General features: G+C 59.3%; 1 protein-coding gene across 1 annotated transcript in view; it reads left to right on the forward strand.

Moving 5' to 3' along the window:
- Positions 1–883: 883 nt before the first annotated feature.
- The window catches only part of LOC140406554 (lysine-specific demethylase 2B-like), a gene marked incomplete at both ends in the record, with an annotated part of 117,029 nt that continues 97,906 nt past the window's right edge, over positions 884–20,006 (forward strand). Inside the window, 4 exons of the mRNA XM_072494551.1 lie at positions 884–999; positions 1,138–1,264; positions 3,959–4,329; positions 7,636–7,722. Coding sequence (XP_072350652.1) covers positions 884–999; positions 1,138–1,264; positions 3,959–4,329; positions 7,636–7,722 — 701 coding nt within the window. The remainder of the gene's footprint in view (positions 1,000–1,137; positions 1,265–3,958; positions 4,330–7,635; positions 7,723–20,006) is intronic.

The raw sequence follows: 20,006 nt of genomic DNA on the forward strand, positions 1-20,006 counted from the left end.
CTATCCCAGTAACCCCACCGACACTGTGACCGAGCCCCGGACCGAGGCCCACTCCCACACCCTATCCCAGTAACCCCACCGACACTGTGACCGAGCCCCGGACCGAGGCCCACTCCCACACCCTCTCCCAGTAACCCCACCGACACTGTGACCGAGCCCCGGACCGAGGCCCACTCCCTATCCCAGTAACCCCACCGACACTGTGATCGAGTCCCGGACCGAGGCCCACTCCCACTCCCTCTCCCAGTAACCCCACCGACACTGTGATCGAGCCCCGGACCGAGGCCCACTCCCTATCCCAGTCACCCCACCGACACTGTGATCGAGCCCCGGACCGAGGCCCACACCCTATCCCAGTAACCCCACCGACACTGTGACCGAGCCCGGACCGAGGCCCACTCCCTATCCCAGTAACCCCACCGACACTGTGATCGAGCCCCGGACCGAGGCCCACTCCCTATCCCAGTCACCCCACCGACACTGTGATCGAGCCCCGGACCGAGGCCCACACCCTATCCCAGTAACCCCACCGACACTGTGACCGAGCCCGGACCGAGGCCCACTCCCTCTCCCAGTAACCCCACCGACACTAATCGAGCCCCGGACCGAGGCCCACTCCCTATCCCAGTAACCCCACCCACACTGTGATCGAGCCCCGGACCGAGGCCCACTCCCTATCCCAGTAACCCCACCGACAGTGCACACCATGGGCAATTTAACACAGCGAATTCAACTAACCTGCACATCTGTCTCTCTCTCTCCATCCTCTCTCTCTCTCTCTCTCTCTCTCCCTCTCTCTCTCTCCCTCTCTCTCTCTCCCTCTCTATCTCTCTCTCCCTCACCCTCTCTCCCCCTCCCTCCCCCTCTCTCTCTCTCCCTGCAGGGTGGATCCATGCTGTTTACACGCCCGAGGACACCCTGGTGTTTGGTGGTAACTTTCTGCACAGTTTCAATATCCCGACACAGCTTCGCATTCACAGCATTGAGGACAGGACGAGGGTGAGTACAGGGGGAGGGGAGTGAGGCTGGACTGCCCTGATTACGGGAGGGGGTTTCGGGGGACGTGGGGGTGGGTGTGAGGGATAGCGGATCAGCACTCTGTCTCTCTCTCTCTGATGTTTCCTTATCTGCCGGCAGGTCCCCTCCAAGTTCCGTTACCCGTTTTACTTTGAGATGTGCTGGTACGTCATCGAGAGATATGTCTTCTTCCTGACCAAGTTTTCGCACCTCACCAAACAGTTCCAGAGGGAATCCCAGCTCATCGGTGAGTTCCAGCCTTCCCTATCCCATTCCTGCTGCCTCACTCCCACCCCCTGCCCCCCGGCCTCATGTCCCCCAGCCCCCTGCCCCTCAGCCCCCTGCCCCTCAGCCCCTGTTCCCAGATCCCTCACCCCCATCTCCCCTCCAGAACCGTCATCCCCTCCTCAATCTAACTCGGGCCTCCAAACTATCCGGTGAGGCACCCTGCTCCTCTGTCTCTGTTCTCTCTCTCTCTCTCACTCTCTGTCTCTCTCACTCTCTGTCTGTCCCCCGCTCTGCCTGTCCCCCGCTCTGCCTGTCCCCCGCTCTGCCTGTCCCCCGCTCTGCCTGTCCCCCGCTCTGCCTGTCCCCCGCTCTGCCTGTCCCCCGCTGAGATATCTGTACACTGACTGGTGTCTCTCAGTCCCCTCTCTCTCTCAAGGAGATATCTGTACACTGACTGGTGTCTCTCAGTCCCCTCTCCCTCTCAGGGAGATATCTGTACACTGACTGGTGTCTCTCACTCCCCTCTCTCTCTCAGGGAGATATCTGTACACTGACTGGTGTCTCTCAGTCCCCTCTCTCTCTCAGGGAGATATCTGTACACTGACTGGTGTCTCTCAGTCCCCTCTCTCTCAGGGAGATATCCGTACACTGATTGGTGTCTCTCAGTCCCCTCTCTCTCTCAGGGAGATATCCGTACACTGACTGGTGTCTCTCAGTCCCCTCTCCCTCTCTCAGGGAGATATCTGTACACTGACTGCTGTCTCTCAGTCCCCTCTCTCTCAGGGAGATATCTGTACACTGACTGGTGTCTCTCAGTCCCCTCTCTCTCTCGGGGAGGTATCTGTACACTGACTGCTGTCTCTCAGTCCCCTCTCTCTCTCCGGGAGATATCTGTACACTGACTGGTGTCTCTCAGTCCCCTCTCTCTCTCAGGGAGATATCTGTACACTGTCTGGTGTCTCTCAGTCCCCTCTCTCTCTCATGGAGATATCTGTACACTGACTGGTGTCTCTCAGTCCCCCCCTCTCTCTCAGGGAGATATCTGTACACTGACTGGTGTCTCTCAGTCCCCTCTCTCTCAGGGAGATATCTGTACACTGACTGGTGTCTCTCAGTCCCCCCCCCTCTCTCAGGGAGATATCTGTACACTGACTGGTGTCTCTCAGTCCCCTCTCTCTCAGGGAGATATCTGTACACTGACTGGTGTCTCTCAGTCCCCCCCTCTCTCTCAGGGAGATATCTGTACACTGACTGGTGTCTCTCAGTCCCCGCTCTCTCTCAGGGAGATATCTGTACACTGACTGGTGTCTCTCAGTCCCCTCAGGGAGATATCTGTACACTGACTGGTATCTCAGTCCCCTCTCTCTCTCGGAGATATCTGTACACTGACTGGTGTCTCTCAGTCCCCGCTCTCTCTCGGAGATATCTGTACACTGACTGGTGTCTCTCAGTCCCCTCAGGGAGATATCTGTACACTGACTGGTGTCTCTCAGTCCCCTCTGGGAGATATCTGTACACTGACTGGTGTCTCTCAGTCCCCTTTCTCTCTCCGAGATATCTGTACACTGACTGGTGTCTCTCAGTCCCCTCTCTCTCTCAGGGAGATATCTGGACACTGACTGGTGTCTCTCAGTCCCCTCTCTCTCTCTGAGATATCTGTACACTGACTGGTGTCTCTCAGTCCCCTCTCTCTCTCTCAGGGAGATATCTGTACACTGACTGGTGTCTCTCAGTCCCCTCGCTCTCTCTCGGGGAGATATCTGTACACTGACTGGTGTCTCTCAGTCCCCTCTCTCTCAGGGAGATATCTGTACACTGACTGGTGTCTCTCAGTCCCCTCTCTCTCAGGGAGATATCTGTACACTGACTGGTGTCTCTCAGTCCCCTCTCTCTCTCAGGGAGATATCTGTACACTGACTGGTGTCTCTCAGTCCCCTTTCTCTCAGGGAGATATCTGTACACTGACTGGTGTCTCTCAGTCCCCTCTCTCTCAGGGAGATATCTGTACACTGACTGGTGTCTCTCAGTCCCCTCTCTCTCAGGGAGATATCTGTACACTGACTGGTGTCTCTCAGTCCCCTCTCTCTCTCAGGGAGATATCTGTACACTGACTGGTGTCTCTCAGTCCCCTCTCTCTCTCAGGGAGATATCTGTACACTGACTGGTGTCTCTCAATCCTCTCTCTCTCAGGGAGATATCTGTACACTGACTGGTGTCTCTCAGTCCTCTCTCTCTCAGGGAGATATCTGTACACTGACTGGTGTCTCTCAGTCCCCTCTCTCTCTCAGGGAGATATCTGTACACTGACAGGTGTCTCTCAGTCCTCTCTCTCTCTCAGGGAGATATCTGTACACTGACAGGTGTCTCTCAGTCCCCTCTCTATCTCAGGGAGATATCTGTACACTGACTGGTGTCTCTCAGTCCCCTCTCTCTCTCAGGGAGATATCTGTACACTGACTGGTGTCTCTCAGTCCCCCCTCTCTCTCTCAGGGAGATATCTGTACACTGACTGGTGTCTCTCATTCCCCCCTCTCTCTCAGGGAGATATCTGTACACTGACTGGTGTCTCTCAGTCCCCTCTCTCTCTCAGGGAGATATCTGTACACTGACTGGTGTCTCTCAGTCCCCTCTCTATCTCAGGGAGATATCTGTACACTGACTGGTGTCTCTCAGTCCCTGATACAACGTTAATATTCATTCTCTATCTTTGCAGATGAAGGCACAGAGTCGGATAACACTGAGAATGGCGATGATGTAAAGGAGGAGGACGATACGGATGATGGGAGCGAGAGGGGGAGGATTCACCAGTCGGACGTGGCGCCCGCAGACCGCAATGGCCTCCTGCCGGATATGCGGGTCCCGGCTGGCTGCTCCCTCAAGAGGAGCCCCTCTTCGGAGTCACTGGACAGTGGAGCTGGCTCAGTGGGATCACAGGACTCGCCCGCTGACCATTGGATCCATCTGACCCACTTTGAACATGTCGGGCTCCAGAGTCTCTTGGACAAACTTCAATCACTCCCCGACCACAAGAAATGTGTCCCTTCCGGACTACAGCATCCAGAGGCACTGCTCTGCGAAATGCAGGTGAGATATACCTACCTCTGACAGTGCAGCGCTCCCTCAGTACTGACCCTCTGACAGTGCAGCACTCCCTCAGTACTGACCCTCTGACAGTGCAGCACTCCCTCAGTACTGACCCTCTGACAGTGCAGCACTCCCTCAGTACTGACCCTCTGACAGTGCGGCACTCCCTCAGTACTGACCCTCTGACAGTGCAGCACTCCCTCAGTACTGACCCTCTGACAGTGCAGCTCTCCCTCAGTACTGACCCTCTGACAGTGCGGCACTCCCTCAGTACTGACCATGTGACAGTGCAGCACTCCCTCAGTACTGACCCTCTGACAGTGCGGCACTCCCTCAGTACTGACTCTCTGACAGTGCGGCACTCCCTCAGTACTGACCCTCTGACAGTGCAGCACTCCCTCAGTACTGACCATGTGACAGTGCAGCACTCCCTCAGTACTGACCCTCTGACAGTGCGGCACTCCCTCAGTACTGACCCTCCGACAGTGCAGCACACCCTCAGTACTGACCCCCTGACAGTGCAGCTCTCCCTCAGTACTGACCCTCTGACAGTACAGCTCTCCCTCAGTACTGACCCTCTGACAGTGCAGCACTCCCTCAGTACTGACCCTCTGACAGTGCGGCGCTCCCTCAGTACTGACCCTCTGACAGTGCGGCACTCCCTCAGTACTGCGCCTCTGACAGTGCTGCACTCCCTCAGAACTGACCCTCTGACAGTGCAGCACTCCTTCAGTACAGACCCTCTGACAGTGCGGCACTCCCTCAGTACTGACCCTCTGACAGTGCGGCGCTCCCTCAGTACTGACCCTCTGACAGTGCGGCACTCCCTCAGTACTGACCCTCTGACAGTGCGGCGCTCCCTCAGTACTGACCCTCTGACAGTGCGGCGCTCCCTCAGTACTGACCCTCTGACAGTGCGGCACTGCCTCAGTACTGACCCTCTGACAGTGCAGCACTCCCTCAGTACTGACCCTCTGACAGTGCGGCGCTCCCTCAGTACTGACCCTCTGACAGTGCGGCACTCCCTCAGTACTGACCCTCTGACAGTGCGGTACTCCCTCAGTACTGACCCTCTGACAGTGCGGCACTCCCTCAGTACTGACCCTCTGACAGTGCAGCACTCCCTCAGTACTGACCCTCTGACAGTGCAGCACTCCCTCAGCACTGACCCTCTGACAGTGCAGCACTCCCTCAGCACTGACCCTCTGACAGTGCGGCACTCCCTCAGTACTGACCCTCTGACAGTACAGCGCTCCCTCAGTATTGACCCTCTGACAGTGCAGCACTCCCTCAGCACTGACCCTCTGACAGTGCGGCACTCCCTCAGTACTGACCCTCTGACAGTACAGCGCTCCCTCAGTACTGACCCTCTGACAGTGCAGCACTCCCTCAGCACTGACCCTCTGACAGTGCGGCACTCCCTCAGTACTGACCCTCTGACAGTGCGGCACTCCCTCAGTACTGACCCTCTGACAGTACAGCGCTCCCTCAGTATTGACCCTCTGACAGTGCAGCACTCCCTCAGTACTGACCCTCTGACAGTGCGGCACTCCCTCAGTACTGACCCTCTGACAGTGCGGCGCTCCCTCAGTACTGACCCTCTGACAGTGTGGCACTCCCTCAGTACTGACCCTCTGACAGTACAGCACTCCCTCAGTACTGACCCTCTGACAGTGCAACGCTCCCTCAGTACTGACTCTCTGACAGTGCAGCACTCTCTCAGTACTGACCCTCTGACATTGCAGCTCTCCCTCAGTACTGACCCTCTGACAGTGCGGCACTCCCTCAGTACTGACCCTCTGACAGTGCTGCACTCCCTCAGAACTGACCCTCTGACAGTGCAGCACTCCTTCAGTACAGACCCTCTGACAGTGCGGCACTCCCTCAGTACTGACCCTCTGACAGTGCGGCGCTCCCTCAGTACTGACCCTCTGACAGTGCGGCACTCCCTCAGTACTGACCCTCTGACAGTGCGGCGCTCCCTCAGTACTGACCCTCTGACAGTGCGGCGCTCCCTCAGTACTGACCCTCTGACAGTGCGGCACTGCCTCAGTACTGACCCTCTGACAGTGCAGCACTCCCTCAGTACTGACCCTCTGACAGTGCGGCGCTCCCTCAGTACTGACCCTCTGACAGTGCGGCACTCCCTCAGCACTGACCCTCTGACAGTGCGGCACTCCCTCAGTACTGACCCTCTGACAGTACAGCGCTCCCTCAGTATTGACCCTCTGACAGTGCAGCACTCCCTCAGTACTGACCCTCTGACAGTGCGGCGCTCCCTCAGTACTGACCCTCTGACAGTGTGGCACTCCCTCAGTACTGACCCTCTGACAGTACAGCACTCCCTCAGTACTGACCCTCTGACAGTGCAGCGCTCCCTCAGTACTGACCCTCTGACAGTGCAGCACTCCCTCAGTACTGATCCTGTGACAGTGCAGCACTCCCTCAGTACTGACCCTCTGACAGTGCGGCTGTCCCTCAGTACTGACCCTCTGACAGTGCAGCACTCCCTCAGTACTGACCCTCTGACAGTGTGGCACTCCCTCAGTCCTGACCCTCTGACAGTACAGCACTCCCTCAGTACTGACCCTCTGACAGTGCAGCGCTCCCTCAGTACTGACCCTCTGACAGTGCAGCACTCCCTCAGTACTGATCCTGTGACAGTGCAGCACTCCCTCAGTACTGACCCTCTGACAGTGCGGCTGTCCCTCAGTACTGACCCTCTGACAGTGCAGCACTCCCTCAGTACTGACCCTCTGACAGTGCGGCGCTCCCTCAGTACTGACCCTCTGACAGTGTGGCACTCCCTCAGTACTGACCCTCTGACAGTACAGCACTCCCTCAGTACTGACCCTCTGACAGTGCAGCGCTCCCTCAGTACTGACCCTCTGACAGTGCGGCACTCCCTCAGTACTGACCCTCTGACAGTGCAGCACTCCCTCAGTACTGACCCTCTGACAGTGCAGCACTCCCTCAGTATGGACCCTCTGACAGTGCAGTGCTCACTCAGTACTGACCCTCTGACAGTGCGGCACTCCCTCAGTACTGAACCTCTGACAGTGCGGCACTCCCTCAGTACTGACCCTCTGACAGTGCGGCACTCTATTCAGGACTGACCCTCTGACAGTGCGGCACTCCCTCAGTCCTGACCCTCTGACAGTGCGGCACTCCCTCAGTACTGACCCTGTTTCCGGTGTGTGTGTATATTTTGGGGTTCACTCGCTGCTCCCGTGTGAAAAGTCTGACATGATCGTCCGAGCTGGTGGGTGTGAAGAGTAACACATTCCCGTCTCTGTCGCCCTTCAGAAAGTGCTGGAAGATCACATGAATGATGACCCGAAGCTGGCTTGCTCGGGCTTCCCCATCGTCAGGTGGCCGAAGAGACGTGACAAGGTGAGGGGGGCGTCCGTGCGGAGGTGCTGGGGGGGGGGGGGGGGATTTGGCCGGGCTGGCTGAGCATGCTGCCATTTTCTGTAGTACCGTTTCACCACAGGCTCTCTTTCTCCCGCTCTCTTTCCCCCCCCCCCCCCTCCCTCTCCTCCCCCCTCCCCCACCCACCCCCTCAGCCCAAACCTCCACACCGACCAAAGTATCGTCCGCCGCCCCCGCCCCTCATCAGGCTGCCTCTGCTGAAACCGACTCCGGGGTCTCGCCGACGCAGGACCCGCTGTAAGAGGTGCCCGTCGTGCCTGCGCACAGAGTGCGGCGTCTGTCACTACTGTCGAGACATGAAGAAGTTTGGGGGCCCTGGGCGGATGAAGCAGTCCTGTGTCCTGAGGCAGTGCGAGGCTGTGAGTACAGAGGGGGGTAGGGTGGGGCTGGAGGGAGTGCGGGTGGAATGGAGAGGCGGAGGCGTCTGAGGCGGGGGGGGGCGAAACGCAGGGACGCCGACAGGGACTGGAGCGAGTGAGGGGGGGAGGGCAGCGAGTGTGAGGGGGAGGGGAGCGAGTGTGAGGGGGGAGGGGAGCGAGTGTGAGGGGGGAGCGGAGCGAGTGAGGGGGGAGCGGAGCGAGTGTGAGGGGGGAGCGGAGCGAGTGTGAGGGGGGAGCGGAGCGAGTGTGAGGGGGGAGCGGAGCGAGTGTGAGGGGGAGCGGAGCGAGTGTGAGGGGGGAGCGGAGCGAGTGTGAGGGGGGAGCGGTGCGAGTGTGAGGGGGGAGCGGAGCGAGTGTGAGGGGGAGGGGAGCGAGTGTGAGGGGGGAGGGGAGCGAGTGTGAGGGGGAGGGGAGCGAGTGTGAGAGGGGGAGGGTAGCGAGTGTGAGGGGGGGAGCGGAGCGAGTGTGAGGGGGGGAGCGGAGCGAGTGTGAGGGGGAGGGGAGCGACTGTGAGGGGGGAGCGGAGCGAGTGTGAGGGGGGAGCGGAGCGAGTGTGAGGGGGGAGCGGAGCGAGTGTGAGGGGGGAGCGGGGCGAGTGTGAGGGGGAGGGGAGCGAGTCTGAGGAAGGGAGCGGAGGGAGTGTGAGGGGGGAGTGGAGCGAGTGTGAGGGGGAGCGGGGCGAGTGTGAGGGGGAGGGGAGCGAGTCTGAGGGGGGAGCGGAGGGAGTGTGAGGGGGGAGTGGAGGGTGAGGGGGGAGCGGGGCGAGTGTGAGGGGGGAGGGGAGCGAGTGTGAGGGGGGAGGGGAGCGAGTGTGAGGGGGAGGGGAGCGAGTGTGAGGGGGAGGGGAGCGAGTGTGAGGGGGAGCGGAGCGAGTGTGAGGGGGGGAGCGGAGCGAGTGTGAGGGGGAGCGGAGCGAGTGTGAGGGGGGAGCGGAGCGAGTGTGAGGGGGGAGCGGAGCGAGTGTGAGGGGGGAGCGGAGCGAGTGTGAGGGGGGAGCGGAGCGAGTGTGAGGGGGGAGTGGAGCGAGTGTGACGGGGGAGCGGAGCGAGTGTGAGGGGGGAGCGGAGCGAGTGTGAGGGGGGAGCGGAGCGAGTGTGAGGGGGAGGGGAGCGAGTGTGAGGGGGAGGGGAGCGAGTGTGAGGGGGGGAGCGGAGCGAGTGTGAGGGGGGGAGCGGAGCGAGTGTGAGGGGGAGGGGAGCGACTGTGAGGGGGGAGCGGAGCGAGTGTGAGGGGGGAGTGGAGCGAGTGTGAGGGGGGAGCGGGGCGAGTGTGAGGGGGAGGGGAGCGAGTCTGAGGGGGGGGAGCGGAGGGAGTGTGAGGGGGGAGTGGAGCGAGTGTGAGGGGGGAGCGGGGCGAGTGTGAGGGGGAGGGGAGCGAGTGTGAGGGGGGAGGGGAGCGAGTGTGAGGGGGGAGGGGAGCGAGTGTGAGGGGGAGGGGAGCGAGTGTGAGGGGGAGCGGAGCGAGTGTGAGGGGGGAGGGGAGCGAGTGTGAGGGGGGAGCGGAGCGAGTGAGAGGGGGGAGCGGAGCGAGTGTGAGGGGGGAGCGGGGCGAGTGGGGGGGGGAGCGGAGCGAGTGTGAGGGGGGAGCGGAGCGAGTGTGAGGGGGGAGCGGAGCGAGTGTGAGGGGGGAGCGGAGCGAGTGTGAGGGGGGAGCGGAGCGAGTGTGAGGGGGGGAGCGGGGCGAGTGTGAGGGGGGAGCGGGGCGAGTGTGAGGGGGGAGCGGGGCGAGTGTGAGGGGGGAGCGGGGCGAGTGTGAGGGGGGAGCGGAGCGAGTGTGAGGGGGGAGCGGAGCGAGTGTGAGGGGGGAGCGGAGCGAGTGTGAGGGGGGGAGCAGAGCGAGTGTGAGGGGGGAGCGGAGCGAGTGTGAGGGGGGGAGCGGAGCGAGTGTGAGGGGGGAGCAGAGCGAGTGTGAGGGGAAAGCGGATCGAGTGTGAGGGGGGAGTGGAGCGAGTGTGAGGGGTCGTGACACTGAGGTGAGGATTGGGCAGTGTGAGTGAGGGAAGGTGACGGAGGTGAGGATTGGGGAGTGTGAGTGAGTGAGGGAAGGTGACGGAGGTGAGGATTGGGCAGTGTGAGTGAGGGAAGGTGACGGAGGTGAGGATTGGGCAGTGTGAGTGAGGGAAGGTGACGGAGGTGAGGATTGGGCAGTGTGAGTGAGTGAAGGTGACGGAGGTGAGGATTGGGCAGTGTGAGTGAGTAAAAGTGACGGAGGTCAGAATTGGGCAGTGTGAGTGAGGGAAGGTGACGGAGGTGAGGATTGGGGAGTGTGAGTGAGTGGAGGTGAGGATTGGACAGTGTGAGTGAGGGAAGGTGACGGATGTGAGAATTGGGCAGTGTGAGAGAGGGAAGGTGACGGAGGTGAGGATTGGGGAGTGAGTGAGGGAAGGTGACGGAGGTGAGGATTGGGCAGAGTGAGGGAAGGTGACGGAGGTGAGGATTGGGGAGTGTGAGGGAAGGTGACGGAGGTGAGAATTGGGCAGTGTGAGTGAGGGAAGGTGACGGAGGTGAGGATTGGGCAGTGTGAGTGAGGGAAGGTGACGGAGGTGAGGATTGGGCAGTGAGAGTGAGGGAAGGTGAGGGAGGAGAGGATTGGGGAGTGTGAGTGAGGGAAGGTGACGGAGGTGAGGATTGGGCAGTGTGAGTGAGGGATGGTGACGGAGGTGAGGATTGGGCAGTGTGAGTGAGGGAAGGTGACGGAGGTGAGGATTGGGCAGTGAGAGTGAGGGAGGTGAGGATTGGGGAGTGTGAGTGAGGGAAGGTGACGGAGGTGAGGATTGGGCAGTGTGAGTGAGGGATGGTGACGGAGGTGAGGATTGGGCAGTGTGAGTGAGGGAAGGTGAGGGAGGTGAGGATTGGGGAGTGTGAGTGAGGGAAGGTGACGGAGGTGAAGATTGGGCAGTGTGAGTGAGGGAAGGTGAGGGAGGTGAGGATTGGGGAGTGTGAGTGAGGGAAGGTGACGGAGGTGAAGATTGGGCAGTGAGAGTGAGGGAAGGTGAGGGAGGTGAGGATTGGGGAGTGTGAGTGAGGGAAGGTGACGGAGGTGAGGATTGGGCAGTGAGAGTGAGGGAAGGTGAGGGAGGTGAGGATTGGGGAGTGTGAGTGAGGGAAGGTGACGGAGGTGAAGATTGGGCAGTGTGAGTGAGGGAAGGTGACGGAGGTGAGGATTGGGCAGTGTGAGTGAGGGAAGGTGACGGAGGTGAGGATTGGGCAGTGTGAGTGAGGGATGGTGACGGAGGTGAGGTTTGGGCAGTGTGAGTGAGGGAAGGTGACGGAGGTGAGGATTGGGGAGTGTGAGTGAGGGAAGGTGACGGAGGTGAGGATTGGGCAGTGAGAGTGAGGGAAGGTGAGGGAGGTGAGGATTGGGGAGTGTGAGTGAGGGAAGGTGACGGAGGTGAGGATTGGGCAGTGTGAGTGAGGGATGGTGACGGAGGTGAGGATTGGGCAGTGTGAGTGAGGGAAGGTGACGGAGGTGAGGATTGGAGAGTGTGAGTGAGGGAAGGTGACGGAGGTGAGGATTGGGCAGTGTGAGTGAGGGATGGTGACGGAGGTGAGGATTGGGCAGTGTGAGTGAGTGAGGGTAGGTGACGGAGGTGAGGATTGGGCAGTGTGAGTGAGGGATGGTGACGGAGGTGAGGATTGGGCAGTGTGAGTGAGGGAAGGTGACGGAGGTGAGGATTGGGCAGTGTGAGTGAGGGAAGGTGACGGAGGTGAGGATTGGGGAGTGTGAGTGAGGGAAGGTGACGGAGGTGAGGATTGGGCAGTGTGAGTGAGGGAAGGTGACGGAGGTGAGGATTGGGCAGTGTGAGTGAGGGATGGTGACGGAGGTGAGGTTTGGGCAGTGTGAGTGAGGAAAGGTGACGGAGGTGAGGATTGGGGAGTGTGAGTGAGGGAAGGTGACGGAGGTGAGGATTGGGCAGTGAGAGTGAGGGAAGGTGAGGGAGGTGAGGATTGGGGAGTGTGAGTGAGGGAAGGTGACGGAGGTGAGGATTGGGCAGTGTGAGTGAGGGATGGTGACGGAGGTGAGGATTGGGCAGTGTGAGTGAGTGAGGGAAGGTGACGGAGGTGAGGATTGGGGAGTGTGAGTGAGGGAAGGTGACGGAGGTGAGGATTGGAGAGTGTGAGTGAGGGAAGGTGACGGAGGTGAGGATTGGGCAGTGTGAGTGAGGGATGGTGACGGAGGTGAGGATTGGGCAGTGTGAGTGAGGGAAGGTGACGGAGGTGAGGATTGGGCAGAGTGAGGGAAGGTGACGGAGGTGAGGATTGGGGAGTGTGAGGGAAGGTGACGGAGGTGAGAATTGGGCAGTGTGAGTGAGGGAAGGTGACGGAGGTGAGGATTGGGCAGTGAGAGTGAGGGGAGGTGAGGGAGGTGAGGATTGGGGAGTGTGAGGGAAGGTGACGGAGGTGAGGATTGGGCAGTGTGAGTGAGGGATGGTGACGGAGGTGAGGATTGGGCAGTGTGAGTGAGGGAAGGTGACGGAGGTGAGGATTGGGGATTGTGAGTGAGTGAGGGAAGGTGACGGAGGTGAGGATTGGGGAGTGTGAGTGAGGGAGGGTGACGGAGGTGAGGATTGGGGAGTGTGAGTGAGGGAAGGTGACGGAGGTGAGGATTGGGCAGTGAGAGTGAGGGGAGGTGAGGGAGGTGAGGATTGGGCAGTGTGAGTGAGTGAAGGTGACGGAGGTGAGGACTGGGCAGTGTGAGTGAGGGATGGTGACGGAGGTGAGGATTGGGGATTGTGAGTGAGTGATGGAAGGTGACGGAGGTGAGGATTGGGGAGTGTGAGTGAGGGAGGGTGACGGAGGTGAAGATTGGGGAGTGTGAGTGAGGGAAGGTGACGGAGGTGAGGTTTGGGCAGTGTGAGTGAGCGAGGGAAGGTGACGGAGGTGAGGATTGGGGAGTGTGAGTGAGGGAAGGTGACGGAGGTGAGGATTGGGGAGTGTGAGTGAGGGAAGGTGACGGAGGTGAGGATTGGGCAGTGTGAGTGAGGGAAGGTGACGGAGGTGAGGATTGGGCAGTGTGAGTGAGTGAAGGTGACGGAGGTGAGGACTGGGCAGTGTGAGTGAGGGATGGTGACGGAGGTGAGGATTGGGATTGTGAGTGAGTGAGGGAAGGTGACGGCGGTGAGGATTGGGCAGTGTGAGTGAGGGAAGGTGACGGAGGTGAGGATTGGTGAGTGTGAGTGAGTGAGGGAAGGTGACGGAGGTGAGGATTGGGGGGTGTGAGTGAGGGAAGGTGACGGAGGTGAGGATTGGGCAGAGTGAGGGAAGGTGACGGAGGTGAGGATTGGGGAGTGAGTGAGTGAGTGAGGGATGGTGACGGAGGTGAGGATTGGGGAGTGTGAGTGAGGGAAGGTGACGGAGGTGAAGATTGGGCAGTGTGAGTGAGTGAGGGAAGGTGACGGAGGTGAGGATTGGGGAGTGAGTGAGTGAGTGAGGGAAGGTGATGGAGGTGAGAATAGGGGAGTGTGAGTGAGGGAAGGTGACGGAGGCGAGGATTGGGCAGTGTGAGTGAGGGAAGGTGACGGAGGTGAGGATTGGGGAGTGTGAGTGAGGAAGGTGACGGAGGTGAGGATTGGGGAGTGTGAGTGAGTGAGGGAAGGTGACGGAAGTGAGGATTGGGGAGTGTGTGTGAGGGAAGGTGACGGAGGTGAGGATTGGGCAGTGTGAGGGAAGGTGACGGAGGTGAGGAGAGGGGAGTGTGAGTGAGGGAAGGTGACGGAGGTGAGGATTGGGCAGTGTGAGTGAGTGAAAGTGACGGAGGTGAGGAAAGGGCAGTGTGAGTGAGGGAAGGTGACGGAGGTGAGGATTGGGGAGTGTGAGTGAGGGAAGGTGACAGAGGTGAAGATTGGGCAGTGTGAGTGAGGGAAGGTGACGGAGGTGAGAATTGCGCAGTGTGAGTGAGGAAGGTGACGGAGGTGAGGATTGGGGAGTGTGAGTGAGGGATGGTGACGGAGGTGAGGATTGGGGAGTGTGTGTGAGGGAAGGTGACGGAGGTGAGGATTGGGCAGTGTGAGTGAGTGAGGGAAGGTGACGGAGGTGAGGATAGGGGAGTGTGAGTGAGGGAAGGTGACGGACGTGAGGATTGGGCAGTGTGAGTGAGTGAAGGTGATGGAGGTGAGGATTGGGCAGTGTGAGTGAGTGAAGATGACGGAGGTGAGGATTGGGCAGTGTGAGCGAGGGAAGGTGACGGAGTTGGGGATTGGGCAGTGTGAGTGAGCGAAGGTGACGGAGGTGAGGATTGGGCAGTGTGAGTGAGTGAAGGTGACGGAGGTGAGGATTGGGCAGTGTGAGTGAGTGAGGGAAGATGACGGAGGTGAGGATTGGGCAGTGTGAGTGAGTGAAGGTGACGGAGGTGAGGATTGGGCAGTGTGAGTGAGTAAAAGTGACGGAGGTGAGGATTGGGCAGTGAGAGTGAGGGAAGGTGAGGGAGGTGAGGATTGGGCAGTGTGAGTGAGGGAAGGTGACGGAGGTGAGGATTGGGGAGTGTGAGTGAGGGAAGGTGACGGAGGTGAGGATTGGGCAGTGTGAGTGAGGGATGGTGACGGAGGTGAGGATTGGGCAGTGTGAGTGAGTGAGGGAAGGTGACGGAGGTGAGGATTGGGGAGTGTGAGTGAGGGAAGGTGACGGAGGTGAGGATTGGAGAGTGTGAGTGAGGGAAGGTGACGGAGGTGAGGATTGGGCAGTGTGAGTGAGTGAGGGTAGGTGACGGAGGTGAGGATTGGGCAGTGTGAGTGAGTGAAGGTGACGGAGGTGAGGACTGGGCAGTGTGAGTGAGTGAAAGTGACGGAGGTGAGGATTGGGGCGTGTGAGTGAGTGAGGGAAGGTGACGGAGGTGAGGATAGGGGAGTGTGAGTGAGGGAAGGTGACGGAGGTGAGGATTGGGCAGTGTGAGTGAGGGAAGGAGACGGAGGTGAGGATTGGGCAGTGTGAGTGAGGGAGGGTGACGGAGGTGAGGATTGGGGTGTGTGAGTGAGGGAAGGTGACGAGGTGAGGATTGGGGCGTGTGAGTGAGTGAGGGAAGGTGACGGAGGTGAGGATAGGGGAGTGTGAGTGAGGGAAGGTGACGGAGGTGAGGATTGGGCAGTGTGAGTGAGGGAAGGTGACGGAGGTGAGGATTGGGCAGTGAGGGAAGGTGACGGAGGTGAGGATTGGGGAGTGTGAGTGAGGAAGGTGACGGAGGTGAGGATTGGGGGGTTTGAGTGAGTGAGGGATGGTGACGGAGGTGAGGATTGGGGAGTGTGAGTGAGGGAAGGTGACGGAGGTGAGGATTGGGCAGTGTGAGTGAGCGAGGGAAGGTGACGGAGGTGAGGATTGGGGAGTGTGAGTGGGGAAGGTGACGGAGGTGAGGATTGGGGAGTGTGAGTGAGTGAAGGTGACGGAGGTGAGGATTGGGCATTGTGAGTGGGGGAAGGTGACGGAGGTGAGCATTGGGCAGTGTGAGTGAGTGAAGGTGACGGAGGTGAGGACTGGGCAGTGTGAGTGAGGGATGGTGACGGAGGTGAGGATTGTGGATTGTGAGTGAGTGAGGGAGAGTGACGGAGGTGAGGATTGGGCAGTGTGAGTGAGGGAAGGTGACGGAGGTGAGGATTGGGCAGTGTGAGTGAGGGAAGGTGACGGAGGTGAGGATTGGGCAGTGTGAGTGAGGGAAGGTGACGGAGGTGAGGATTGGGGAGTGTGAGTGAGGAAGGTGACGGAGGTGAGGATTAGGGAGTGTGAGTGAGGAAGGTGACGGAGGTGAGGATTGGGGAGTTTGAGTGAGTGAGGGATGGTGACGGAGGTGAGGATTGGGGAGTGTGAGTGAGGGAAGGTGACGGAGGTGAGGATTGGGCAGTGTGAGTGAGCGAGGGAAGGTGACGGAGGTGAGGATTGGGGAGTGTGAGTGAGGGAAGGTGACGGAGGTGAGGATTGGGCAGTGTGAGTGAGGGAAGGTGACGGAGGTGAGGATTGGGCAGTGTGAGTGAGGGAAGGTGACGGAGGTGAGGATTGGGCAGTGTGAGTGAGGGAAGGTGACGGAGGTGAGGATTGGTGAGTGTGAGTGAGTGAGGGAAGGTGACGGAGGTGAGGATTGGGGGGTGTGAGTGAGGGTAGGTGACAGAGGTGAGGATTGGGCAGTGTGAGTGAGGGAAGGTGATGGAGGTGAGGATTGGGGAGTGAGTGAGTGAGTGAGGGATGGTGACGGAGGTGAGGATTGGGGAGTGTGAGTGAGGGAAGGTGACGGAGGTGAGGATTGGGCAGTGTGAGTGAGTGAGGGATGGTGACGGAGGTGAGGATTGGGCAGTGTGAGTGAGTGAGGGAAGGTGATGGAGGTGAGAATAGGGGAGTGTGAGTGAGGGAAGGTGACGGAGGTGAGGATTGGGCAGTGTGAGTGAGGGAAGGTGACGGAGGTGAGGATTGGGGAGTGTGAGTGAAGAAGGTGACGGAGGTGAGGATTGGGGAATGTGAGTGAGTGAGGGAAGGTGACGGAAGTGAGGATTGGGCAGTGTGAGTGAGGGAAGGTGACGGAGGTGAGGATTGGGGAGTGTGAGTGAGTGAGGGATGGTGACGGAGGTGAGGATTGGGGAGTGTGTGTGAGGGAAGGTGACGGAGGTGAGGATTGGGCAGTGTGAGTGAGTGAGGGAAGGTGACGGAGGTGAGGAGAGGGGAGTGTGAGTGAGGGAAGGTGACGGAGGTGAGGATTGGGCAGTGTGAGTGAGTGAAAGTGACGGAGGTGAGGAAAGGGCAGTGTGAGTGAGGGAAGGTGACGGAGGTGAGGATTGGGGAGTGTGAGTGAGGGAAGGTGACAGAGGTGAAGATTGGGCAGTGTGAGTGAGGGAAGGTGACGGAGGTGAGAATTGCGCAGTGTGAGTGAGGAAGGTGACGGAGGTGAGGATTGGGGAGTGTGAGTGAGTGAGGGATGGTGACGGAGGTGAGCATTGGGGAGTGTGTATGAGGGAAGGTGACGGAGGTGAGGATTGGGCAGTGTGAGTGAGTGAGGGAAGGTGACGGAGGTGAGGATAGGGGAGTGTGAGTGAGGGAAGGTGACGGACGTGAGGATTGGGCAGTGTGAGTGAGTGAAGGTGACGGAGGTGAGGATTGGGCAGTGTGAGTGAGTGAAGGTGACGGAGGTGAGGATTGGGCAGTGTGAGTGAGTGAAGGTGACGGAGGTGAGGATTGGGGAGTGTGAGTGAGCGAGGGATGGTGACGGAGGTGAGGATAGGGCAGTGTGAGTGAGGGAAGGTAACGGAGGTGAGAATTGGGCAGTGTGAGTGAGTGAAGGTGACCGAGGTGAGGATTGGGCAGTGTGAGTGAGGGAAGGTGACGGAGGTGAGGATTGGGCAGTGTGAGTGAGTGAAGGTGACGGAGGTGAGGATTGGGCAGTGTGAGCGAGGGAAGGTGACGGGATTGGGCAGTGTGAGTGAGCGAAGGTGACGGAGGTGAGGATTGGGCAGTGTGAGTGAGTGAAGGTGACGGAGGTGAGGATTGGGGAGTGTGAGTGAGCGAGGGATGGTGACGGAGGTGAGGATAGGGCAGTGTGAGTGAGGGAAGGTAACGGAGGTGAGAATTGGGCAGTGTGAGTGAGTGAAGGTGACCGAGGTGAGGATTGGGCAGTGTGAGCGAGGGAAGGTGACGGAGTTGGGGATTGGGCAGTGTGAGTGAGTGAAGGTGACGGAGGTGAGGATTGGGCAGTGTGAGTGAGTAAAAGTAACGGTGGTCAGAATTGGGCAGTGTGAGTGAGTGAAGGTGACGGAGGTGAGGATTGGGGAGTGTGAGGGAAGGTGACGGAGGTGAGGATTGGGGAGTGTGAATGAGTGAAGGTGACGGAGGTGAGGATTGGACAGTGTGAGTGAGGGAAGGTGACGGATGTGAGAATTGGGCAGTGTGAGAGAGGGAAGGTGACGGAGGTGAGGATTGGGGAGTGAGTGAGTGAGTGAGGGAAGGTGACGGAGGTGAGGATTGGGCAGTGTGAGTGAGGGAAGGTGACGGAGGTGAGGATTGGGGAGTGTGAGGGAAGGTGACGGAGGTGAGAATTGGGCAGTGTGAGTGAGGGAAGGTGACGGAGGTGAGGATTGGGCAGTGTGAGTGAGGGAAGGTGACGGAGGTGAGGATTGGGGAGTGTGAGTGAGGGATGGTGACGGAGGTGAGGATTGGGCAGTGTGAGTGAGTGAGGGAAGGTGACGGAGGTGAGGATTGGGGAGTGTGAGTGAGGGAAAGTGACGGAGGTGAGGATTGGAGAGTGTGAGTGAGGGAAGGTGACGGAGGTGAGGATTGGGTAGTGTGAGTGAGTGAGGGTAGGTGACGGAGGTGAGGATTGGGCAGTGTGAGTGAGTGAGGGAAGGTGACGGAGGTGGGGATTGGGGAGTGTGAGTGAGGAAAGGAGACGGAGGTGAGGATTGGGGAGTGTGAGTGAGTGAGGGAAGGTGACGGAGGTGAGGATTGGGCAGTGTGAGTGAGTGAGGGAAGGTGACGGAGGTGAGGATTGGGGAGTGTGAGTGAGTGAGGGAGGGTGACGGAGGTGAGGATTGGGTAGTGTGAGTGAGGGAATGTGACGGAGGTGAGGATTGGGGAGTGTGAGTGAGTGAGGGAAGGTGACAGAGCTGAGTATTGGGGAGTGTGAGTGAGTGAGGGAAGGTGACGGAGGTGAGGATTGGGCAGTGTGAGTGAGGGAAGGTGACGGAGGTGAGGATTGGGGCGTGTGAGTGAGTGAGGGAAGGTGACGGAGGTGAGGATTGGGGAGTGTGAGGGAGGCAAGGTGACAGAGGTGAGGATTGGGCAGTGTGAGTGAGGGAAGGTGACGGAGGTGAGGATTGGGCAGTGTGAGTGAGGGAAGGTGACGGAGGTGAGGATTGGGGAGTGAATGTGTGAGTGAGGGATGGTGACGGAGGTGAGGATTGGGGAGTGTGAGTGAGGGAAGGTGACGGAGGTGAGGATTGGGCAGTGTGAGTGAGTGAGGGAAGGTGACGGAGGTGAGGATAGGGGAGTGTGAGTGAGGGAAGGTGACGGAGGTGAGGATTGGGCAGTGTGAGTGAGTGAGGGAATGTGACTGAGGTGAGGATTGGGGAGCGTGAGTGAGGGAAGGTGACGGAGGTGAGGATTGGGCAATGTGAGTGAGTGAGGGAAGGTGACCGAGGTGAGGATTGGGTTGTGTGAGTGAGGGCAGGTGACGGAGGTGAGTATTGGGCTGTGTGAGTGATGGAAGGTGACGGAGGTGAGGATTGGGCAGTGTGAGTGAGTGAAGGTGACGGAGGTGAGGATTGGGGAGTGTGAGTGAGTGAGTGAAAGTGACGGAGGTGAGGAAAGGGCAGTGTGAGTGAGGGAAGGTGACGGAGGTGAGGATTGGGGAGTGTGAGTGAGGGAAGGTGACGGAGGTGAGGATTGGGCAGTGTGAGTGAGGGAAGGTGACGGAGGTGAGGATTGGGGAGTGTGAGTGAGTGAGGGAAGGTGACGGAGGTGAGGATTGGGGAGTGTGAGTGAGTGAGGGAAGGTGCCGGAGGTGAGGATTGGGCAGTGTGAGTGAGTGAAGGTGACGGAGATGAGGATTGGACAGTGTGAGTGAGTGAAAGTGACGGAGGTGAGGATTGGGGAGTGTGAGTGAGGGAAGGTGACGGAGGTGAGGATTGGGGAGTGTGAGTGAGGGAAGGTGACGGAGGTGAGGATTGCGGAGTGTGAGTGAGGGAAGGTGACGGAGGTGAGGATTGGGGAGTGAGTGAGTGAGGGAAGGTGACGGAGGTGAGGATTGGGCAGTGTGAGTGAGGGAAGGTGACGGAGGTGAGGATTGGGGAGTGTGAGGGAAGGTGACGGAGGTGAGAATTGGGCAGTGTGAGTGAGGGAAAGTGACGGAGGTGAGGATTGGGGAGTGTGAGTGAGGGATGGTGACGGAGGTGAGGATTGG

This window comes from Scyliorhinus torazame, unplaced genomic scaffold (assembly GCF_047496885.1).
Source record: "Scyliorhinus torazame isolate Kashiwa2021f unplaced genomic scaffold, sScyTor2.1 scaffold_602, whole genome shotgun sequence".
In the NCBI taxonomy this organism is placed as follows: Eukaryota; Metazoa; Chordata; class Chondrichthyes; order Carcharhiniformes; family Scyliorhinidae; genus Scyliorhinus; species Scyliorhinus torazame.